We start from the raw sequence: 25881 nt of genomic DNA, 5'->3' as shown, positions 1-25881 counted from the left end.
TCATGGTCAGCTAAAAGTTGGAGAGGATTCGTCCTTCGAGGATAACGAATCAGAGTCCTACCCGTTTCTCACGCCTCGGAAATTCCTTATAAAAATCTACAGCTAGCTAGGAAACGGACTTTTGAGAACCTTATGTGGTTCACACTCTCCCTGGTCCTTGGAGGATGCACACTCTATGATCGGTGAAGAAGGAAAGGCCTCTTCCGTCGGCGCTTGCGTGGTGCGAGGTGGTTCCGCATGCGCGTTGAAGTTTAGCGAAGCGCACGCTGCGGCAGCTCGGCGGCTGGTGTGGGTCTACCAAGTCTGATCTCTCGGACTAAAGAGCTCGGCGCGGAAATTTAGTGCGGGATTCACACACATACCTCAGGTGACTAATCCCGCAGTTCGGTTTACCCAAGAACTCACTTTAGTTTGTGTCTACTGACAGCAGTGGTCGAGAGGGTAGGCCCCGGACTAACTCCCCCTCCTTTTCCCGACCCGGCGCGGGAAGTGTCTGGACACCATCGCCACCGCCCGCTGATTCCGTCAGGGCCTCCTCTCCGGCGCGGTGTCGGTCTTCCTGTATGCAGAGCCATCATTCTATCAGCGGAGAAATCGCGTGAAGGAAAGTGGGCCAAGTGGATTTTACGTCCTCTTCAGTCTGTTTAAAGAGAGCATGCCTTGAGGTGGGGCGACCTCGGGAGAACGCCCTGCCACCCCATCCGCCCCGGGGCGCTGAGCGCTTTGCCTTTTTCCTAGTCTGAGAATTCTCTTATCTCCTCACCCCTCCCGCCCATCGATATTACCAGAAATTTCCCAGTTCTCTGGAATTCAGACTTGACTCTCAGGCAACCAGTAGAATGGGTTCCCATGCGGAAAAGAGCTGGGTCGTAGACTAGTTTATTAATTTGATAATTAAAATTGAAGTTTAAGATGCCTTAGCGCTCTAGTTGTGCGTTTCTGTAGAATGAATCATTCCTTGAATATTGTTAATATCAGTTTGTCATATTTTGGAAACGGTGAGAATAGAACTATAGTCTTAAGAGTTTTGCACAACTAAAAGCCCAAAATTAGGGAATACTTTAGAGTTAAACGCGTATACGTTGTAAGGTCCCTTTAGTTATCCCCCAAACTTAGGCTGCTTTAGTTTTCATTAAGCAAGAAACATCTTTCTTGGAGAAAGGAGTTAACAAAAGAACTCTTGACTTTTCTCTCGAATGAGTCATTATTCAAGGAAAACACCCTTTAACTTTTGTTTTCCTCTATGTGTGTGTTAAGTTTGGAGTTACTTCTTTGAACTGCTGCTTCTTAGTTCATGTGATGCAAAATTACAGTTGCTGATTCTCAAAAGATATAGTTGTCTGGTGTACAGTAATATTTGTAGAGTTTGGTGGTACTTCCTATTTCAACTACATTGAAATAATTGAAAGTTTTGTTTGTATAACACTTACAAACCAAGCATTGCTAGTAAGCATTTAGAGGTGGACAAGTTTTCCCAACACAATACACTGGAAAGGAATATGAACAACTTGTATCCATTGTAGTAACTTAACCATGGCCTCCTTTAAGGGGAAAGTCCTAACTGTCTTTGGTCTTGGCAAAATTACTGACAGTGCAAGGTATTTGAAATTAACATGAAGTTTGGTTATTATCTTCTGGAAGATAGTTGATGTCTTTTATGTTAGAACACACAACTGTATAGTACTTTGGCCTATTTAGACTTTATGGGTTAAAGACACTTGCAGATTTAATGTCAGAAGACTTGGGTTTAGTTTTTGTTTTAGTAATTGGTATGCATTTATCCTTGAGGAATTCATTTAATATTTCTGTTCCTTGACTCCCTGTTAATTGATTGCTTCACTCTGCTCCCTTTATAGTATATTGTAATTATTTGCTTACTCGATTGTTTCCAACTTTATATTTAATTCCTTAAATAAGAATCTTACATCAGTAATGCATATTACATAGTAGATGCCAGGGAAAAAAGTTAACAGATTAAGTTATAACATGGACACAATATTTCCTTTGCCTTTTTGAATCTTAGTGTATAATATACTTTTCACAATGTTTTTACATATATTTTCATTGATACCCTCAACAAATCTGTGGAGTAGGTGGCATAGATGAGAAAAGCAGTTCACAGGGCATGACTTTCCCAAGCAACCACAGATAGTAAGCAGGACAGAACAAGGACTGAACCCATGTTCAGGGCTCTTCCCAAAATTCACAAGGCTGCTGGCCTGACTTGACACCTGTTGAAAGCCAAATTCAAAAATGTAAATGTTTTGAAAATGATAGAAAGGGCTAAGTAAATATCTAGTGTGGTTTCTGTTTTCCTGAGTGAGGGGGAAAAGCTAGTTAAACTCATTTTTTAAAAGTTACTAGCATTTCATAAGATGATATGTTCAAAATCTATTAAACAGTATTAAGATGGTTTGTGATATAGATTCTTATGCAGTGATCAGCTACTTTCCTTCTTTGCTGTGAATAACATACCATCAGCAGTATTATATTATTCTGTATGTTGCAATTCCTAATTTCCTATGTTCTTTAACCATCAAAGTAAACCTTGTTTCCCCAAAAGCATCACCTTTACTTTTCGGAGAAACTTGGTTAAAAAAAATGTAGTTGACACCTGTTAAAACTCTAAAAATTGCTCCACATCACTCATTTTGGTGATTTGAGCCTAAAGTCTCAAATACAATTACTTTATGTACAGATATTTGACAACAGCTTCTCCCCCAACCCTGAAAGAGCCCTGTGTTTAAATGAAACAACCATTTCAGCTGTTTCTTAGTGGATAGTTCTGGCCATTGAGTGTCTGCTTCCTTTGTTTGCTACATCCCTACATTGTCAAACTACAAGAAAATTACTTCTGCCACATATGTTGTTTTTGTTAAACAGGATAGATTGATACTAATAGTTTGCAGGAATATGTGGTATATGTTACCAACACTGAATATGTATATTGATGTGTTTTATTTGTGTAAGATGTTTCTTACTGCAACATATTTACCAGTAATATTGAGAGAAAATGTATCCTGATTTATAAAAGCAAAGACTGTGTATCCCAATTTTATAGATATCAGTATATGAGAGAGGAAGTTGTTTCTGTACCTCAATTTGTTTATAAAATGGGGGAAATAAGGGAGAAAGTGGTACCTCAAGGAGATGGGCAGTGGCCAGATTACATAGGACCCTGTAAGTAATGGAAAGATAATGTAAGTCCCACAGTTCTCTTCCCAGTGGTAGGGGAATATATATGAAATCCAGGTGGCAGTTCTAATACTACACTATAGCATAACTGTGGAGTTCCATATGCTGGATATAGGTAGTCTGCCTAAAGTCAGGTATTGGCAGCCATATTTCCCCATTAACAAAAATAAATTATTAAATAAATTTTCACCAGTTTTTCTTAGGCCTTTTAGGTCCTATAACTGCCTGTCTTCTGAACTCTGGCAACAGTAAATGAGTTAAGGTTAACAAAAAACATGAAAATCATCAGCCACTATTAATTTGAGAGCCTCTTTGTTCAAATATTCTTCTACCCATGATATGACTCCAGCTTATGGGTCCTAAAAAATGTGGTACTGAAAGTAGCCTACAGGTTGAGAGAAACTTGAACTCTGTAGTAAATAGAGATTTGTAAACCTGTTCTCAAAATTAGATACTGAACAAAATATAAATTAGAGGGGCAAGTGTATTTTAAAAGAAAGAAAATTGTCAAACATTTTGTTTTAGGTTTTGGTTTCCTTGACACATGATACTTTAATTTTGACTTTAAGAAGTAGTAATGGGCTAGAGATTTAACTCAGGAATGAAGCATTTGCCTAGTGTGCTTGAGACCCTGTGTTCATTTCCCAGCACTACAAAAAAAAAAAAAAAGATTGTGTATGTCATTGGTATATTGGGTAAGGGTTAAGTCATAAGAAAATTCTTCCCTTTACTTACTGGATAGTAACATGCAATCTTAGCTGACTTGAAGAAAGAGTAGCTTGGATTTTGCTGACAAGTTTATAACAGTAGTGATGCTTCCCATCATTTCATATTCCTTAAAGTGGTGGTGTTAAAATAGTATTTTACTCTTGAGGTATTCCTTTCATCCTTTAATCTCAGAGTACTTTATAGATGGTCATTATTTTTTATGATTCCTCTAAAACTGATGGCAAAGATTCACCCAAGCCTTACAAAAATGTGGAGCAAAATAAATATGAAAGCTTAGTTCCTGGATACCCATCTGTTTTGTGATACTGTTTAAGAAGTTCAAAGGGATGAGAAGACTAATAATTATTGTATCTTTTGTTTACTTTCATTGGCAAGATGTAGAAAATTGACGTCAATTTTTACTTTAACTGGACACTTAATTTGATTCTTTTGGTTAAATTGCAGAATGCCAGGTCTAAGTTGTAGATTTTATCAACACAAATTTCCTGAGGTGGAAGATGTAGTGATGGTGAATGTAAGGTCCATTGCTGAAATGGGAGCTTATGTCAGCTTGCTGGAATACAACAACATTGAAGGCATGATTCTTCTCAGTGAATTATCCAGAAGGCGTATCCGTTCTATAAACAAACTCATCCGAATTGGCAGGAATGAATGTGTGGTTGTTATTAGAGTGGACAAAGAAAAAGGTAAGTGAGAAAAATTTTTATTTTTTTATTTTTACAGACTGCATTTTGTTTCATTGTACACAAATGGAGTACAACTTTTTGTTTCTATGGTTGTACACAATGTAGATTCATACCATTCAAGTAATCATACTTGTACATAGGGTAATGATGGTCTTTCTCATTCTACCATCTTTTATACCCCCACCCCCTCTCGTATCCCTCTATGTAATCCAAAGTTCCTCCATTCTCCTCTTACCCCCCACTCCCTGTCTCCATTATGTATCATCATCCATTTATCAGAAAAAACATTCTACCTTTGTTTTTTTGGGATTGGCTTATTTCACTTAGCATGATATTCTCCAATTCCATTCATTTACCTGTAAATGCCATAATTTTTATTCTTCTTTACAACTGAATAATATTCCATTGTGTATATATACCACAGTTTCTTTACCTATTCATCTATTGAAGGGCATCTAGGTTGGTTCCACCATCCAGCTATTGTGAATTGAGCTGCCGTAAACATTGATGTGGCTGTGTCACTGTAGTATGCTGATTTTAAGTCCTTTGGGTATAAACCGAGGAGTGGGATAACTGGGTCAAAAGGTGGGTCCATTCCAAGTTTTCCGAAAATCTCCATACAGCTTTCCAGAGTGGCTACACCAATTTGCAACTCCATCAGCAATGTATAAGTGTGCCCTTTTCCCCACATCCATGCCAACACCTATTGCCTCAGTGAGACCCTGTCTCTAAATAAAATACAAAATAGGGCTAGGGATATGTCTCAGTGATTGAGTACCCCTGAGTTCAATCCTTAGTACCACCACCACCACCGGCCAAAAAAAACAGCCCAAAGTTTCCTGTATTTGTGTAGAAAAATAAAATTTTCAAATTAGAGAAGCTTCATAGTCTTCACACAGGATAAATGCTAATAAAACTGTGTCTCGGCACACCAAATTAGGAAAGAAAAAGAAATCTTGGCAATAATTAGAAGAAAATAGTATATTACATACAAGGGAATGCTGATGCAAATTACTGTGGTGTTCTTGTTGGAAATAATAGAGGCCAGGGCATTGAATAATGTTTTTTAAGCCACTGAAAGAAAAAAAAAATTGGCAAATGAGAATTGTGTATCCTAAGGTAATATTGAATAATGAAAGTCAAAGACATTTTCAGGTAAATAGAAACTAAGAGACTCAATTGCTGAATTGGGCTGCATTGTAAGAAATGATAAAGTGGTGCTGGGGTTGTGGCCCAGTGGTGGAGCGCTCACCTAACATATGTAAGGCACTGGATTTGATTCTCAGCACCACATAAAAATAAATAAGTAAAGGTATTCTGTCCACTGACAACTAAAAAAAAAAAAATTTTTTTTTTAAATGATAAAGTTCTTCAGGCTAATGATAAATACGTAATTGTAAAATGCTATTTTTCCTCTTCTTAATTTCTTTAAAATGAATTTAGTTGTTGGTCTTATTTGTACTCTCAGGATTTACACAAATCTAGATGCTGTAGCCTGCTACACACCTAGTTTATATTTTAGTCTTATGGAATCACTTCCACTTGTGCAGTTGACCAAATGTTGACCAAAATATCTCTGTGTGGCACATGTATGTAAATAATGTGTGCATGTATTAAAGGATTGGTACTATCCATAGTTTCAGGCATCCAAACATAAGGAGAAACTATTGTACAATTGGCTTCATTATGGATGCCAAATAGACATATAGAATCTAAGAAAACATAGAACATCGTTTAAAGTAGACATAATATGTTTGACAACTAAAACACAAAAGCAAGGAGATATAATGAATGGTAAATAGATTATTTCTGTTTTGTTTTGTTTTTGAGACAAGGTGTCACTATTCTACCCAAGCTGGCCTTGAACTCGTGCTCCTCCTGCCTGTTACCTGAATAGCTAGGATTACAAGCATGAGCTGCTGTGGAGCAGGATTAACTTTTTTTTTTGGTGATGCTGGGAATGGAACCCAGGGCGTTATGCTCAAGCACTCTACCAACTGAGCTATCTCCCCAGCCCAGGATTAACTCTTAACAAAACTAAAAAGAATACATTATTGTAATTTTTAGAACAACCACTAAAACAAAACCATAGGAGTAATCAAAAAACCAAAGGAAAAAAATGGTTGTTCTAAAAATATAAGTTTACAGGAAAAGAGGAACAAACACAAAAGTAAACAAATACCTAAAATGTAGACCTGAATCCATTTATATCAATAATTACATTAAATGAAGCAAATATTCCAGTTAAAAGACAGATTGTTATAATGAATTGTAAGACAAGACCCAACATTAATGCTGTTTATAAGAATTGTAGTTGGTTCAAGATAAGTGGCTGGAAAAATACTATGTACAAAATGCCATTAGGAGACAGGTGTCTCATGTTAATACTAGGTAAAGTAGACTTAAAGACAGTATTTCCAGAGTGAATAGGGACTTTTTTTAATCATATAGGGTCATTTTGTTAGAATGACAGCACAGTCATCAGCGTCTGTGTGCTGAATAGAGATTCTTTAAATAAGAAGCCAAAATCTGTCATCAAAGTTGGAGATTTAAAGAGGCTCTGAACACTTGATGGAACAACTACACCCAAAAAAGAAAATCAGTAAAGACCTTGACCTAATTGATATTTAGAGAGAACATTACATCCAGAAAGTGAATATGCATTTTTTTCCAAGCATGCATGCCATATTCATCAAGATAGATGATAAGTTGAACCATGATTTCAGTACCCAGAAGTGTTGAAATCATACCCAAAAAAAAGTCAAAATAGTACATGCAAAATATGTTTTTTGTTTGAGTACTGAGGGTTGAACCCAGGGGTGCTTTGCAACTGTGCTTTATCCCTAGTCCTTTTTTTATTTTTTAGTTTGAGGCAGGGTTTCACTAAATTGCTGGGACTAACTTCAAACTCACCATCTTCCTTTCTCAGCCTCCTGAGTCATTGGGATTACAGGCATGTACCACCACACCTAGCTACAAAGTATGTTCTTGGATCACACAGGAACTTAGTTTGATATCAATATCATTGTATCTTGAGTGGAAAAAATAAGTATTTGCAGAATTAAACAAGCTCATCTAAATAAACCATATATTAAAGAAGGTCTTGGGGAAAATTGATAATTTTAATTGCTTGTGTTAGAAAAGATTAAAGATCTACAGTTACCTATGTTTTGACTTTAAGAAGATAAACAGGGCTCTTGGGGCATAGCTCAGTGGTTGTGTTTTTCCAACATGCAGGGCCATGAGTTTGACCCCTAGCAATACAAAGAAAATTTTGAAAGTCAACAGAAAAAAAAAAGACCCAGCAATGCATAAAAATGTAAAAGGATAGTAAAGCATAACCAAGTGGAGTATATGGAATGCAATGCCAGTTGGTTTAACACTCAAAACTTCAGCAGAGCATGGTGGCACACACCTATAATCTAGTCTGCTCTGGAGGCTCAGGTAAGTGGATCACAAGTTTGAGGCCAGCCTCAGCAACTCAGACCCTATCTCAAAATAAAAAATTAAAAGGGCTGGGAATGTAGCTTCGTGTTAACAGCATCCCTGGGTTCAATTCCCAGTAGTGGAGAGAAAGAGAGAAAAAAAAAAGGACAAAAATTTGGTGTATATTCTTACTAATACAATTACTTGATGATCAACAAGGTACAGACTTAAGAGAGAAAGGGTTGTCTTTTTTTTTTTTTTTTTTTTTTTGACCAAATGATGAATAGCATAAAGACAAACCAGAATATTGTAAGAACTGTTTAACAACCTAAAATATCTGTCTACGTCATTCATTTAAAAAATGAGTGAAAGATTTGAATAAGCAGTTCACCAAAGAAGAAAATGAATAGCAAATATGCACATGAAAAGATGTTGTACATTATTAGTCACTAGGGAAATACAGGTTAATAACAGTGACCCTGGGTTTGATATCCAGCACTACAAAACAAAATGAAGATAGGCATGTAGTGGTATGCATCTGTAGTCCCAGCTACTTGGGAGTCTCAGGCAGTAGTTTTGCTTGAGTCTAGGAGTTTGAGCCCATCTTAGGCAATACAGTGAAACTCTTCTCTCAAAAAATAATAAGTAAATAGATAGATAGATAGGCAGTAGTTTTGCTTGAGTCTAGGAGTTTGAGCCCAGCTTAGGCAATACAGTGAAACACTTCTCTCAAAAAATAAATAACTAGATAGACAGACAGACAGACAGACAGACAGACCGACCGACCTGATAGATGAGAAATGCTTATGGGAATGCAAAAATGGTACATCCACTTTAGAAAACAGTTTGGCAGTTAAAAATGAGTACATATACTGTACAACCCAGCAATCATTTCTTGGTATTTACCCACATAAAATTAAAACTTATATTCACAACGAAACCTGTTCGGTTTTTTTACAGTGATGTGAGGTTTGATGGTTCTTGATTGTGGTGGTTACATGACTATTTGTTTTAACAGAATTCAGAACTGTACACTAAAGTGGTGAATTTTACTATGTATAAGTGGGTTGGGGGGGGGTTGATGAAAGAAATGCTCAGAATCTGAAATAGTCAATGTATATTAACAATGTCAGAGGAATTACAGTCATATTCATTTTAATAAATGTAAAAAAGCATTTGACAACACCAATACCCGTTCATTAACAAAAAGTCAGCAATCTAGAAATAGAAGGGAATCAGATAAAGGGTGTCTAGGAAAAAACTATGGACAGATTTTCCTCTAAGATAAGGTACAAGGCAAGAATGTTCTCTCTTATCACTGTTATTTGGCATTGCACTGGAAATCCTAACAAGGCACAAGTTTGTGGGTTTCTACCACATTATAAATTTTTTTTTTCTTTTTTGTACCGGGATTGAACCCAGGGGTGCTTAACCACTGAGCCACAGCCTCAGCCCTTTTTTTTTATTTTGAGACAGGATCTTGCTTAGGACCTCATCCTCCTGAGCTGCTGGAATTACAGTCATGTGCCACCACACCCAGTCACATTTTAACTATTTGACAAGTTAACATAGAAAAAAGATCTATTTAGTATTGTTGTAAGGGTTTAGTAAGTGCTTAAGTAAAGCACCAATCATTACTTGGATATAGTAGTCATTTGCTAGGTGACAATTTTAATATGTTCCTTTTGTGTCTGTATGTGAGCTGTGTTGAGGTTAACTTCTTAAACTAAGTCAAATCAGTAACTTTCTGCTTTTCAAAATTTAGGGAAGAAAGTAGAGGGAAGGAGAGGCATTTGGCTAGCTAGTTTCCTCCACCAAAGTAATAGAGAGTATTTTAAAAGGCATTTCTGAAAACAAATCAGAATATCTCATCTTTTATTTCTTATGCAGTTTTTATTTATACAATTTTAGTGGGGAATACTTGTAAGATTATTAATCAAACAATTTTTTTTATAAAAAATCGGACAGAAGGGTGTGCTTGCACTTAAACATAGATTTTTTTTTCAAAATTTTCTCATAGGATATATCGATTTGTCAAAAAGAAGAGTTTCTCCAGAGGAAGCAATCAAATGTGAAGACAAATTCACAAAATCCAAAACTGTAAGTTCATTTAAAAATTTTTTTTATTTATAATATTCTTTTAGTTGTCGATGGACCTTTATTTTTTAATTTACTTCTTTATATGCGGTGCTGAGAATCAAACCCAGTGCTTCAAGCATGCCAGGCAAGCACTCCACCACTGAGCTAGAACCCACCCCTATAAGTCCATTTCTGGTCAGTTTGTCCACTGTGTTTAATAAATACTAGGATGTATCATTCTTGGCAGAAAATGAAAAATAAAAACCTTCATTTTACTGTGACTCTATTATATTCCCAATTATGTGTTACATGGAAATTGATTTGAAGTTTTAATTCCAAAAAAGTACAATTACAGTGTTATTTATCTCATCTTGCCACTACTGGAAAACATTGATCACCATCTAATATTCTCAAGTTAGTACTGGAAGTTAGTGTTTTGAAACCATTTTAGGTTAAATTAACTCCAGGTGATATCAGCTGGCTTAGCTTATTTTTTAATTTTTGCACTGGCAAAGATTGAACCCAGGCCCCTACACATGCTAGGCATACATTCTACCACTGATCTACATTCCCAGCTGTATCTTATTTTTACAAGATAGGGTCTTGCTATGTTGCTCAGGCTGCTCTTAGGATTTCCTGGCATTGGGGAAGTGGCCTAGTTGTAGAGTACTTTCCTGGTATGTGTGAAGCCCTAGGTTTGATCTCCAGCACCAGCTAGGGTGAAAAAAGTGATATTCCTGCCTTAGACTCTCAAGTAACAGGATTACAGTCATGTGGCCATCAACACGTTGCCCGCTTAGCCTATTTTTGATTAAGATGATGTAACATACAGTTCTTGTCATTCAACACTATTCTCTGTAAAGGTAACAGACAAATAGAAAATGTCAAAGCAGGAACCTGTTAATGAGGAATGAGGCTGTTAGGATTTTCTCTTCTCTCTCTCTCCTCACTCTCGCTCTCTCTCTCCTCTCTCTCTCTCTCTTCTCCTCTCTCTCTCTCTCTGTGGTGCTGGTAATGGACTGCAGGGCTAGTTCATGCTAAGTCCATACCCTTTCCACTCAGCTACACCCCCAGCCCCAGATCCTCCTTTCCTAACAGCATTGTTTATAGTTTCTTCTGTGCCTTTCACTGGTATCTTTTGTTTCTTTTCTGCCATGTGTTCCTGTCCTCAAGATTAAAATGCCAAGGAAGTAATGCTTGAGTTTTTTAAATCTTGGTTAATCTCAGTAAAAGGAAAAAAAAATCTAATGTCCATCAAATTATTATCCAGATTACTCTCTCTTTGTTTTACTAATGCATTCACACATCAGTAAAATTTATTATGGTTTATATCTTTGAAAATACCATCAGTAAAGTCTTTTTAATAGGACCTTAATATTCATAATGTCTTTAGATGAACAACATTGGCATTACCTCACTGCATAATAGAAATGCAGAATCTCAGGTCCCACTGAGTTTGAGAAACATTCTAGGACAGTTTTTTTATTTTTATTTTTGGTCTCCCTAGGATATTATTAAAATAAGTATTTGCCCAGCACAGGTGCATGTCCCAGTTACTCAAGAGGAGAACTATTTGAGCTTACCAGTTCAAGGCCAACCTAGGCAATACAACAAGACTCCATCTTGTTTCAATAAAATGAGTATGTTATGAAGATGATAAGATGATAAATGAAACAACCAATATTAGTACCTTTCCTTACTCAGTATTCACAAGTAACTAACATGAAAACCCTTGAAGATACTTTTTCTATTCTCTTAGGAGATTAGAAAAGTGGTCTTGTGAGTGATACTGAAGGATAATTGTTAAATGATAGCAGAGCAAAAAGAAATCTTAAAGTTACAATTGGTTTCTGTGTTTTCATGTGGAATAATAACTTATGTTTATATACCAATTTTCCATTTAGAGTATGTTTTTACATATTTGATCCATATAAGAGCTCTGTGTAATACCTCCCTTTCCCAAATGAAACAAATTCAGAGGTATTAATTGGTCCCATTGTCAAAATTTAATCCAAGTCTTAGGACATAACTTGTGTACTTCCTCCCTGTATTATACCCACTTGAGTTCATGTAAATATTTCTTTATAACTCTAGAAAGCTTGTATGGAGAACTTTTGTTAAAGAATCACTATAGTCAAATTTTGCTGTCTACTGAAATGTAGCAATTACGTTTTTACAGATTTCTTTTCTTGAAATTGTTGAGCTCTTCATTCTGTTTCTAGGTTTATAGCATTCTTCGTCATGTTGCTGAGGTGTTAGAATATACCAAGGATGAGCAACTGGAAAGCCTGTTCCAGAGGACTGCTTGGGTCTTTGATGACAAGTATAAGAGACCTGGTTATGGTGCCTATGATGCGTTTAAGCATGCAGTCTCGTAAGAACACGTTGATTCTGCTTATACTGATACATCAGCTGCTGGGTCTGGCATACATATAGGTTGATAACCTGGCATTTAATAACAACATCCATTTATTAAGTCCTTTCCATATTTAGATAAAAGTATTTATGTACAAAAAGGCTCATGCTAGCTGGGCATGGTGGCGTACACCTGTAATCCCAGCAGCTTGGTAGGCTGAGGCAGGAGGATTGCAAGTTCAAAGCCAGCCTCAGCAACTTAGCAAGGCCCTGCTTCGAAACTAAAATTTTTAAAAAGGGGGTGGGGATATGGCAAAGTGATAAAGCACCTCTGGGTTCAATCCCTGGTACCAAAAAATTAAACAAAAACTCATGCATTGTGACAATCCTACATGGTCAAGTCTTTGTAATTTTAAATACAATAGATATAGTTCTTAGTCCATTTGGTTTCATCTGACACTACTTCATTATACATTTTTATTTCCTGATTTCATTATTATCATAGATGACTTCATGACCAGTGTGGATATCTCATCTAAAACTATAATTTCTTATTTATTTTACCTCATTTCTTTGACCTTCAACCCCTGCCACTTTAGCCAGTCTTCCATGTGGCTTCACTCTGGGCCTTTTTATCTTCAGGCTTTGCTCTGCCTCTAAAACTTTTAATCCACATGTTCTATTAGTGTGCACCTGTGTGTTTTAATTACAAGGAATTAAAACCCAGGGTCCCACATATGATACTAAACAAGTTCCCTGCCAACTAAGTCACATCCTCAACCCTATTTTATTTTATTTTATTTTATTTTATTTTATTTTATTTTATTTTATTTTATTTCACTAAGGTGCCCAGACTGTACTTGAACTTGCAGTTCTCTTGCCTCCACCTCCCTCAGAGTTGGAATTACAAGTGTGCACCACCTTAGCCTGTGTGCACATTCTATTCTTTTGGCTAGTAATTTTCTATCCTGGCTCCCATGCAGTCAGTCCTACTCAGTTTTCTTAAATTCTTACATATTAATCTGACTCTAAACCTTTTTTTTTTTTCTTCTTTTGTCTTTTAACCCTTTTGTACTTTGTGGGGAGCCATCCATGTTTAGCAGAATCAGGCATGGCTGAGCCGTGGGATTCAGAGGTCTGACTCCAGGAACTGGCAGTCATGAGAGGACTGTTTCAGACAGCCAAGGAGTAGGTGGCCCTGTATAGAGTTGGTTTACTGTCTGAAAATATGCTAATTCTCTAAGCAAATGGCTTTCCTAACTCCACCCCATCCTGTTCCTCACAGAAGAAGCCCCTCCTGGTCTTGGCCCCTTTACCTATTCAACTATAAATAAAGGGAAGGGAGGTTTCTCCATCTTGTTGGAGGCCAGATCCGGTATGGCCCGGTCTGTCACACCCCTTTCCATTTGATAAGAGTATTGGCTCTTGTGCTTATTTTTAATTAATTTATAGCCCGCACCATCCTCCAACAGATATCGCTTCCCTCATCCATGCTGGACGTGGCTGAACCCCCCCCTTTACACTGCTTTCTCTTTCTTATCCAGTGTAGACACCATGAACCAATCTCATGAGCTTTTGCCTTTTGCCCTGTTTTCCCTTCTCTTACATCCAGCCATGAACTGATGTTCCTGCTTTCTGTATACTTGTAGACTTCTGGGTACTGCTAGGAAAAATCAGTTTTAAGTTGGTGCCACTGCATATTCATGGTCTCCAACCTCTGCTGGGTCTTCACTGCTACCCTACATTCTGTTTCTTGTCAGTTCTCCCATTTTTATGGTTTTAGAGCTTCTCTATGTTCTTTGTCATAAACGCACTTTACCTCTCTTCCCTCACTCGTAGCTGGTGTGCTCACTGCCTATTTTATTTTATAAAGAAAATAGAAGCCATTCCACAAGGACTCCTCATGTTAGCCTTTCATAACTGTGACAAATACCTGAGAAAAACAACAGAGGAGGAAGGAGTTCAGAGATTTTAGCCAGTGGTTCACTGTCTCCATGACTTGGGACTTGAGGTGAGGCAGAACATTGTGGTTGGAGGGCTATAGCGAAGAAAGCTGCTCATCTCGTGGTGGCCAAAGAAGCAGAGAGAAGAGAGGGGGCCAGGGACAAGAAACAGTCCCCAAGAGCATACCCCCCAGTGACTGTCCTCCAACCAGGTCTCACTCCTGTAGTTCCCAATAGTGTCTTCAAGTTATTTTGCACTGATAAGGTCAGAACCCTTGTGATCCAGTCACTTCTCAAAAGTTCCATTGCTGCATTGAGGACCAAAAGCCTTCAGCATGTGAGTCTTTGGGGACACTTCATATCCAAACCATAACACTTCTCTACTTATGATTCACTATCTGAACATACTTAATCTCTGTCCCACCTGTCATTTTCTTCTATGCTCCTAGAATTCATTTCCTTCCTGGCTCAATCTAATCTTTAGTAACCGTGTTCCCAACTCCTGCTTAGGATCTGTTCTCCCTCTTTTGGATCTTCATCTTTTCCCTTTATTGATTTTGCTTCATCAGCATAAAAATATTTTCTGGTTTTTTTGGTTTATACTAAAAAACCAACATTTTGACCTTCCTTCTACTCACAACAAGCACTGTTTTCTTTAGTGCTTTAGACACTTTGATGTCTCTGCAGTTTGGTGTCTCTGCTTCTTTTACCTCTTTGTCCTTTGCTAAATATTAATGCTCTAGAGCTGTTTCACCACTGTTCTAAGATTACTTCCCAACCTTTGTGCTGCCAAGAAGTGCTGATCTTATAAACTCTCAGAGTGGATGAGCAAGACTTGGGTCTATTAGAAGCCCCCAAGCACACCATTCCAATTTTACCTTCATGTGACTTTTTTTTAATCACATTGTGGAAGGTAAGAATAATAATAATAGCTAATTTAACTTCATATAATTCTAACAATCTATGGTTTAGTACCATTGTTATCTCAACTGTATAGTTGAGGATATTGATGCAAAGATAAATTATTTATTCAGGGTCACACAGCAAACAAATCATAGAGCCAATATTCAACCGCAGGCATTGTGGCCTCTATCCAGAGTTTTCTTCTGTTAACCATTAAGCACTGTTTTATCCTTCTGCTCTGCACTCCTCAATCAGTACATTTTTATTTATTATTTGTGTACTGGGGATTGAACCAGGGAACAGTCTACCACTGAGTTTTTTTTTGTTGTTGTTGTTTTCAGGTAGTTTCTCATTGTGTTTGCCAGAGTTAGCCTGGAACCTGCAATCCTCCTGCCTCAAGCTCCCAAATTGCAGAGATTAGAAACATGCCAACCATGCCCAACCACGTTTTTTAAAAATTATTTATTTGTATATTTTAATTATTTATTGAATATTCAAACCCAGAGCCTCACACATGCCAGACAAGTGCTGCCCCACAGAGCTACACCCCAAGGCCCAGTCAGTGTATTTCTTTTATTTATTTTTATATATATTTTTTCGTTGTTGATGGACCTTTAGTTTATTCATTTATTTAGGTGCAATGCTGAGAAGCACTCTACCACTAGCCCACAACCCCAGCCGCCTTTTTTTTTTTTTTTAATACTTTCATTTATTTTTATGTGGTGCTGAGAATCAAACCCAGTGCTGCCTCATTGTACTAGGCAAGTGCTTGACCACTGAGCTACAACTCCAGCCCCTTTTCTTTTTTTTTTTGGCTAAGAATTGAACCCTAACCACTGAGCAACACCCCCAGCTCCTTTGTATTTTTTATTTTAAGATAGGACTTGCTAAGTTGTTTAGGGTCTCTCCAAATTGCTGAGGCTAGTCTCAGACTTATAATCCTCTTGCCTTAGCCTGCCAAGTTGCTGGGATTACAGGTGTGTACCACCACACCTAGCCAGTCAGCATGTGTTTTGGTTTACTGTCATCACTTGATTCTAGCTTGACCCTTTAGCTTTTGTCTACAGCACCTCCTCCATTACCACTAAGCCTTAGCATGTTTTACTCTCTTTTACCCTTCTCTTGCTTCATCAACTTGTGTAGCAACTGCTCAGGTTTAACTAATGCTGATTCTTTGCAATGTGTGCTTCAGGTTTTTTTTTTTTTAATTAAGAAATTAAACTTCTGAAATAATTGAAAGTGTTTTGCCTCTCTAGACCCATTCCCTTCATTCATCAGTGGTAACCACTATTCTGAAATTATTAGTGTATATCATTATCATTTTGTTTTTATGGTGTCACTGTATACAAGTTGAGCATCTTCATTCCAAAAATCTGAACTGTCCCAAAATCTGAAACTTTAAGCACTGACATGATGCCACAAGTGGAAAATTTCACACTTGACCTCCTGTGACAGGGTGCAGTGAAAACACAGGTACACTAAAAATAGCGTGTAAAATTACCTTTAAGGATATATGTGCAAGATATATATGAAAGATAATTGAATTTCATGTTTAGACTTGGATCCCCTCCCTTAAGAAACCATATTCTGTATATGCAGTTATTTCAAAATCTGAAAAAATCCAAAATACTTCTGATGTAAAAATTTTGGGTAAGGGATTTGCAACCTTTTCTACATATCCATAAAGGTTATGTAGAATAATTTGTGAATTAACATTTAATCTATTGTATCTTTCTGTGGCTCACATTTTGCCTTATAAAGCTGTTACTGAGCAGAATTTCTTCAGATTGTTAGAGATGTATACCTTCTACATCTATATTAATTTCCATATAAATATTTCATTTTGAGACTATGCTTTATCTGTTCCTCTATTAAGAGGTATTTAGGTAGGCGTAATGGCACACACCTGGTAATCCTCATGATTTGGGAGGCTTAGGCTGGAGAATCACAAGTTCAAGGCCAGCCTGGACAACTTAGTGAGATCCTGTCTCAAAATAAAAAATAAGGACTGGGATTGTGGTTCAGTTGTAGAGCTGCCTGCCTGGCATGTGTGAGGCACTGGGTTCGATTCTCAGCACCACATAAAAGTAAATAAATAAAATAAAGGTATTGTGTCCAGCTAAAAAAAAAATTTTTTTTTTTTTTAAATAAAAAGGATTGGAAATGTAGCTCAGTATAAAGCACCCCTATGTTCAATCCCCAGTATCAAAACACATTAAGCATATTTAATTCATTTTCTCTTTCATTGCATTTTTAAAATATTTTTTAGTTGTAGGTGGACACAATATCCATATTTGTTTATTTTATGTGGTGCTGAGGATTGAACCCAGTGCCTTGCATGTGAGAGGCAAGCACTCTACTACTGAGCCCCAGCCCCTTCATTGCATTTTTCAAACAATGTTGCGATGAATATCCATGTACGTGTCTCCATGTGTACATGTTTCTAGGATATGTACATAGGAATGGAATTGTCGGGTCATCAGATTACATGTGTATAGGTGTGGGTTTGTATACACACACACACACACACACACACATTCTTTATATTGATTTGATCTTCAAAATTACTCTCCAGATTTATTCTTTAATTTGTATTCCTATATTCTCTCATCCTTGCCAACATTTGGTGTGTCTCAAGATTTTTTTCCCTTTTGCTGGTATCTTGATTTGTGTGCTCCTGATTATTGGTGAGCATGCAAATTGTTATTAACAGCATTTCAAATGTATTGATAATTGATGTTTCTTCTATGAAACATCTATCTCATATGCCAACTTTGTATTCATTTGTCTTCCTTCGTCATCTTGTTGCTTTGTAGACATTTTTATTAGTCTGTCTTCTTGTTACTTTGTATTAGCTAAGTGAAGGGTCCCTGCACCCAAATTCTGTCACCTCTCGTTCTTTAACCAGATCCCATGTTATATAGACCTGATATTTACTCATGCCATTCCTTTTTTATGTATCATAACTCTTCCTGGTAACTGTTCTCCCTTTACTTCTTAAGGTATTACCGTTCTTACAGCCATTATTTCTTCCTTTTTTTTTTTTTTTAAGACAAGATCTTGCTAAGTTGCTGAGGCTAGCCTCAAACTTGGTGATCTTCTTGCCTCAGACTGCCAAGTTGCTGGGATTACAGGCATGTAACACCATGCCCTGCTTTTCAACTCTAATTCTGACACTGAGGCCAGTGCTTTATTGTTACATGCATTATTCTGTGGCATAGTGTGTTATGGCTCATAACTATCAGTATTATAACCTTGACCTTTGTTGTTGTTTGTTTTAATTAGAGATCCATCTATTTTGGATAGTTTAGATTTAAACGAAGATGAACGGGAAGTACTCATTAACAACATTAATAGGCGTTTGACCCCACAGGCTGTCAAAATTCGAGCAGGTAATTGACTTTCTCTCTCCTTTTTTTTTTGGGCAATGCTGGAGAGTGAACCCAGGGCCTTGTGCTGCAAAGGCAAGCACTTAACCAACTGAACTGTATCCCCAGCCCAAAAAATCATTGACTTTCTAAATGATTTTTTAAAATATTTTGCATGTTTGAAAAAACTTAATTAATTAAACTTACCAAAGAGTGTATTTCCACATCTATAAATATTTTTCTAAATATATAACAAGAAAGTTTGAGGTTTGGGGGATGCTTTTCCCCCTCTCCAGTACCAGGGATCAAATCCATGTTTCTTGCACGCTAGGCAAGCACTCTACTACACAGCCACATTCCCAGCCCAAGAAGTTATTTTTGCTTCTGCAGAGTCAACATAAACTATATATTGTCATATGAGTTCATCTAACTTGAAGTTAGCCCCTTTTTAAAGGAGGAATTTATTATGTTGTTTTAGTTCATACTTTAAAGTATTTTACTAGGCTAGGGCTGTAATTCAGTAGTAGAGTACTTACCTGTGTGTGCAAGACCCTAGATTTCATCCCTAGTACCATGAGTGGAAAAAAAAGCAAATTATTTCAATAGGAAAGTATCCTTCCATGATTCTGGACTGAATGGTTGATAATAGTTGGAAATATTTATTTTGAGATATTTTTCCTATACAAATACTATATAAGAACCTATACCAGGGGTAGGGATGAATTACTTATTTGCATAGTTTTCTTTAGGACTAAATTCTAAGAATTGTTAGGTCAAACAGCAATTTCTAAGCAGTTCTAGACAAATTGCTACTGAAGTGTTTGTTAAATTTGTCTTCTATAGTTTTGTTATTAGATGGCTTAATATAGATGAGAAGATAGTTTTACTGCATATCCAAATATTTTTAATTGTGAAAATTTATAGCTGGGATTGATTTCTAAATGATAGGGTGATGGACATTTTCATAAGCATTTGAATACTAATGCATTTGCTCTATCTCTGATTTCTTTAAACCTTTAAATGTTTCTTAAATTTTTTGGTATCAGCTTTTAAATTTTTATAATTTTAGATATTGAAGTGGCTTGTTATGGTTATGAAGGTATTGATGCTGTAAAAGAAGCCCTGAGAGCAGGTTTGAATTGTTCTACAGAAACAATGCCCATCAAGGTGAGTTATCAGTCTTCTCCCACCCAAGGCCCTGGGTTGAATCCTCAGCACTACGCACAAAGATGATGATGTTTTATGTTCTTAAAATTGAGCAGTGGTTCTTGTTGACTTCTCTTGGTGATATTTTCTACTACATAGTGGCTTTTTGTTGTTGCTACTGTATCGTAGTGGACAAGGATTCCTATTACAAATGCCAGGGATTCTAAACTTCTTTAACAGTAAAGAGTTACAGTGCCCAAAATGTTCTTAGCACCATGAAAAGAGTAACATAATCTCAACTACATACACACAGCTTTCATGAGATTTGATCTGCATCTTTCATTAGCAATAAAATAAACTGTATGACTATTATTCAGAATCTCTTAAAAGGATTTCTTTCATCAGTTTAGAGGTAGTTAGCACCATTGTACTAATGATAATATAGTTAGGTCAGCCACCATAGACCCCAAATCCTAATTCTTCATAGCCTTATAATGGACTATTTATAATACTGGATTATGTCATCATCATACCTGGATGCTACATTAATAAAACCCCAAATTGCTAACCTACAGAATTGAGAGATGAGTCTTGAGATGATTTGTTAATGCAGCAGATTAATAAAAGAATCTTCAAACATCCTAGTAGTTGCTTTGTACAGGTATGTTCATAATTGAATTTTTATCTTCTTTAGATTAATCTAATAGCTCCTCCTCGGTATGTGATGACTACGACAACCCTGGAGAGGACAGAAGGCCTCTCTGTCCTCAATCAAGCTATGGCCGTTATCAAAGAAAAGATCGAGGAAAAGAGGGGTGTGTTCAATGTTCAAATGGAGGTGAGATCAGTGCTTTGATTTACTTTGTTCTTAAAGTTTTTAGGAAACTTAAGTCACTTAAATGATTTGTGCTCCAAAATACCTGATCATTGGCTTTTGAGTATATTTAAGATTATAAATATGCTAAATATAAAATATGATCATTGATTCAGAGCATTCCTAAAAGGGGGTTTTATACATAAATAAAAACTATCAGCACTGGAATGTCATCCTGGGATGGACATTCAGAACTACATTCACTGATGATAATGGATGTTTTTTTTACCACAGGGAGAAAAATAGACAATAGAAATGAGAAATTCATTGTTAGAATTTGAGTGTGGGATGTTTAAAATTGAACCTTAGAATCAAAAATAGGAATAAGCTCCTGTTTTGTCAGCTCTATATGAATGAGACCTAATTTCCATACATATATACATGTGTATTCTTTCTCTGGAAAGGAATAGTAATTTATTTTGTCCAGAAGATGCATGTTTTTCAGGATATTTTTGGTCTTAAAAGCAATAGCCACAGAGATTAATTTTAATTTTTAGTTTTAGATTATAAAGATGATAGAAAATACTGTTCTTTTTTAATATGTACTTCTTTTTCTTGGACTCCTCATAAATTTCTTATTTTTTAACTAGTAGAATTTAATTACAAGTCAGCAGTCAAAAGTAAACATATATGATAGTTGTTAAGAAAGGGAAGTATTTTTTTAAGAGTTAAAATTAGCCAGGCACACACCTGTAATCCCAACTATGTAGGAGGCTGAAGCAAGAGAATCACAAGTTTGAGGCCAACTTGGGAAACTTAGCAAGAACATGTCTCAAAATAAAATTTAGAAAAGGGCTGGGGATGTAACTCAGTGATAGAGTGGCCCTGGTCTGACTCCCCAATACTGGAGCGGGGAAAGAGTTAAAACACTAAGCAGTGATAGTATTGACATTGAATCTGTATGCTATTTAATGACTTCACTTTGAAATTATGCCTGTTTCCACAGCCCAAAGTGGTCACAGATACAGATGAGACTGAACTTGCAAGGCAGCTGGAGAGGCTTGAGAGAGAAAATGCAGAAGTGGATGGAGATGATGATGCAGAAGAAATGGAAGCCAAAGCTGAAGATTAACTTTGTGGGAAGCATAGTCCAATTTGAGGAACATGAAGCAGCCCTTCTTGGCTATAAACCCTAGACTTGAAAGTATTGAAAACTTCAAAGCTGAATATTTTTTGTTTCCAAGTATTTAAATGTTTCAACACACTAGAACATGAAATGCCCTCCTAAATGTCAGCTGTTTTCACACAGTAACTCCCAACACATTTTTCAAGGGAGCAGCCCAATTTCTCTAGAGAAAATCTTTGAGCCTAGAAAGGTCCTAAAATTGGGCTTGTGATTTCCATTTCTGATGTCTCCAGATTGGCACTCTTTGTGGTTCAGTGTCTCCTTGAGATTTACCAGGGGCACCCAAAGCAAATAATAACAATCCCAATCTTTCTATAAAAAATGTATTCAAACAAACATCAAATAAATTTCTGGGATATTTAACTATAGGCCTCTTCCTTCTTGTCACCAGTTAACAGCATTCCAAATGATAAGACCCTAATTCTTTTATCTTTATTTTAGTCTAGATGCAGAAATATAAGAGCAGGTAATCAAAGGATCTATAAAAGATCAAAGGATCTTTTTAAGAAAAAGTAATTTTAACTTCAGTTACAGTGATATTGACTATTAGGGGTGTAAAGCCTTAAAATGCAATTAAAGAATTACATTGTTATGTGCCTTTTACCTATTAGAGATTGATGGCAACTTGTAATATGAGAGTTTATGACACTGGATCCTTACTGGTCTGCTAGCTACTTGGCTTGAGTTTATGATTCAAGATGCTAAAGTATATTTGTTTTTAAAGATGCTGCTTCTTCAATTTACTTATTTTGGATATCATTATCCAACTTTTGATATTTTTTCATCCCCTTTAAAATATCTGCTAGGTACTACCTAGATCTTTGGTTCTCTTTATAACAGAATATAGATCTGCCTGAATGCAATTACTGTAATTGTTTTTTTTTACATTTTCAGCATTTTTATCTTTAAGAGCTAGTTATTATAAAGGCATATGTACAAAATAAATTTCACAGGTAACACATCTGAAGTTACAGTAGTCAGGTGTAGAAAATCTTGAGTTACTTTGGTGTGTTTGTCTCTGTAGATTTAATCTCTTAGGGTATTTGAGGTACCAGTTATAGAACTTTACTGATAGCCCTAGGAACGTCTATTAAAACACATATAGATTAGTCAGGCGTGGTGGTGCACGCCTATAATCCCAGTGGCTCAGGAGGCTGAGACCGAAGGATCACAAGTTCAAAGCCAGCCTCAGCAACTTAGCAAGGCCCTAGGCAACTCAGCAAGACTCTGTCTCTAAATAAAATATTAAAAAGGACTGGGGATGTGGCTCAGTGGTAAAGTGCTCCTGGGTTCAATCCCTAGTGCCAAAAAAAATGCATACATCAAACTTAACCCACCCTAGTCGACCCAGGAGTAGATGTAACTCATTAAAGCTTTTGGAGTTGGGTGCTATGGTGTGCACCTGTAGTCAAACCTGCTTTAGGAGGATTGCTTGAGCCTGGGAATTTGAGGCCAGCCTGGGCAACAAGTGAGATCCTATCTCTTTTTTAAAGGGGGACTGACTAGAAGATTCTTAGAAGAATTTATTCTGCCAATTATGAAGGTTTGTCCCTTTGTTCAATTTAGCAGGTTATATGAACTTCAGATGGCCCATTCCAAGGTTTGCCATCCAGCATGCCACATGGGAAATAGAGAATCTGGATGTACTAAAGATTGACACAAAATTTTTATTTCTATATTTGAGACATCAAAAAACGTTATAAAAACTCATAACATCAAAATGTTACCATAATACAAAAGGTGCTCCTTTGCTGTATGCATGGAAATTGAATTTGTTTTGTTTATTGAAATTTTTATACTTTGAAAGCCATAACTGTAGAAAAATATTGGTGGCTTCTGTGGTGAGTGATTTTTATCCTATGTGGGCCTTTTGCTCAGTTTTGCAACAATTTTGTAAATTGTTGACCCTAGCCAAAGAAAAGATCAGTATTTCACTGATAGGAGGAAGAAAACAGACTAAAGTATATATATGCTGACCTAAAAGCAGGGACAAGGTTCATGAGGACAAGGTAAACAACACAGCCCTGAACAGCTTAAATAGGATTGACGATGACAATTGAGCAGCCTACCCAAATCCTGATGCTCTGTCAAAGCCTTTTCATTAAAAATATTCACAGTTACCTACTTTTCCCCCTCAACCTCTAGTCAAGTGGTTAATTCTTACAACAAAATTAGCAACAGGTTGGGTCTCGTTTGTGCATACATTAATTGAAAATGTCCAAAAGGAAATAGAAGATTCGAAATTTTTTTTTTTTTGGTATCGATTTTATAGCAAATAATTCTTACAAGACAATGATCAGGCACTTTAGGTAGCTACAGAGGCATGTTGATCACCACCATGCTAAGCAGAGTTATTACTCAGCTGGCATACTTCATTCATAACCCATTTTAACATTAAGAACTATTTAAATGGTAGGGATTTTTAAGAAGTTTAAATGCTAGTACCTTACCAGTTTCACTGATTTGCCTCAAGCTGATGGCCATCTACTTTCCAGTTCTTAGAAATTCTATTTCCCATATAAAGTAAGGAACCGTTGTGCCAATTTTGAGATCAGGCAGCCATTAAACCAAATGTAGTTTAATTCAGATAGGCACCTGTCAATACTCAAAAAGCAATAAAAGTTTTTTTTAAAAAAGCAATAAAAGTAATTCTGGGGACTCTAGATATTGGCAAAATGCCAAATGGAAAGTGGTGCTTTATTTGAAGGGTGGGAATAAGGAAAAAAACAAAACAACAACAACAAAAAAAACAGCACTTGAACTCCCTGATCCTTCACGTCAGGTATTCTAGACAAAATTAAGAGGAAACAGATCAGTCCAAGAGGACAAGTTTTTATTTACGCACTACAGAAGTATCCACTCTCCTTAAATATAGGCTACATTTTATTTATTCACTGAAGTCCAAGTACTTGCACTTGGCAAGAACACTGGCAATGGCTTGTGCCGGATCACTGTATAAATTTGAAAATAATAAAAATGTTCTTTAAAAATACTATGATACAGACTTTTCACTATTTTAGGTTAATTTACCAACTGGGGAATTTGTTGGTGCTGATTTGTCTCAATGTTTGTTCTAAAATCCAAAGTTTATCTAGGCATGGAGGTTTAAGCCTATAACCCCAGGGAGGCTGAGACAGGAGGATCACAAGTTCTAGGCCAGCGTCAGCAACTTAGACCCTCAGAAACTTACTAAGACCCTGTCTCAAAAAATAAGGACAAGATATAGTTCAGTGGTAAAGCACCCCTGGGTTCAATCCCCAGTACAAAAAGTGTAAAAGGCTAGTAATGTACCTCAGAGGTAGAATGTTCCTGGGTTCGATCCTCAGTACAGCAGCAAAAAAAAAAAGTGAGTCTTAATGACAGATCACTTGAAATGTTTCCATACTTATGAAAAACCTTTGAAAACTATAAAACTTTGTACAGGAGTTAGAACCAGAAACAAATGTTGATTTGTATTCCAAAAAAATAATAAAATGTTGACATTTCAGAGAAAGCTACTTTGAGAGTAGAATTTTATTTAATGTTACATCATGACCAGTGTTAAGAGTTCCAGAAAGGATCCAAGGACATAGCTGTCTGTCCTGATGGGCAGGAGTCAAGATACGGATGCCTAATGGCTTTACTAGCTTTCCAGGTTGGTAACAGGAAGATGGGGGAGGAAATAGCACCACCACTGTCACCTGAGGAATTCACTCTTCAGCATTCTTACTCCAAAGCAGTGCAAAATATATAATGTTAAACTTTTGTTGTTTTCTTTAGTGCTGGAAATTAAACTCAGAGCCCTGTGCCTGCTAAATAGGCACTCTACCATGGAGCTACATCCCCAGCCCAACATTGTCTTAACACACTCCCATTCTCCAGGGATCCTGTCCATATCATCTGGTAGGAGGAAGGAATCCTGGTCCTGCTCCCTGAGTGTCTTATCATGTCAACTTTTTGATAGCTTCAATCCACTCTGCTCGTTCAGCCTTGCTGCTGGCCTGAATATAATAATGTATGTCATCCTTAGTGATCACTTTGAAGAGATTTCCTTGGACATTCCCTTTAACCC

At 36.7% G+C, this 25881-nt stretch overlaps 2 protein-coding genes across 3 annotated transcripts in view; one reads left to right on the top strand and one right to left on the bottom strand.

Annotated features, from left to right (window-relative positions):
* Positions 1–217: 217 nt before the first annotated feature.
* EIF2S1 (eukaryotic translation initiation factor 2 subunit alpha) lies at positions 218–24822 on the top strand. Of its 2 annotated transcripts, none has more exons than XM_079127129.1 (8): positions 218–367; positions 4369–4610; positions 10057–10136; positions 12338–12489; positions 18602–18708; positions 19754–19851; positions 20525–20668; positions 21651–24822. In XM_079127129.1, the coding sequence occupies exons 2-8, from the start codon at positions 4370–4372 to the stop codon at positions 21774–21776; spliced, it is 948 nt and encodes a 315-aa protein (XP_078983255.1). In that variant the 5' UTR covers positions 218–367; position 4369; the 3' UTR covers positions 21777–24822. The 2 variants fall into 2 exon arrangements, with proteins under 2 accessions (XP_078983255.1, XP_078983256.1); XM_079127130.1 differs by lacking the exon at positions 218–367 and adding an exon at positions 413–665.
* PLEK2 (pleckstrin 2) overlaps positions 23328–25881 on the bottom strand; it is a 30307-nt gene continuing 27753 nt past the window's right edge. Inside the window, exon 9 of the mRNA XM_079127124.1 lies at positions 23328–25881. Coding sequence (XP_078983250.1) covers positions 25754–25881 — 128 coding nt within the window. The 3' untranslated portion in view covers positions 23328–25753.

This window comes from Sciurus vulgaris, assembly GCF_902686455.1.
Source record: "Sciurus vulgaris genome assembly, chromosome: 2".
NCBI lineage: Eukaryota > Metazoa > Chordata > Mammalia > Rodentia > Sciuridae > Sciurus > Sciurus vulgaris.
This window is presented reverse-complemented; position numbering and strand designations above follow the sequence as displayed.

Bases quoted from the DNA above. Each gene is read 5' to 3' on its own strand.
- EIF2S1 (XM_079127129.1), top strand. From the start codon at position 4,370: ATGCCAGGTCTAAGTTGTAGATTTTATCAACACAAATTTCCTGAGGTG. The intron at 18,709-19,753 runs GTAATTGACTTT...TTATAATTTTAG, and splicing joins GGCTGTCAAAATTCGAGCAG to ATATTGAAGTGGCTTGTTAT. The intron at 19,852-20,524 runs GTGAGTTATCAG...TATCTTCTTTAG, and splicing joins CAGAAACAATGCCCATCAAG to ATTAATCTAATAGCTCCTCC.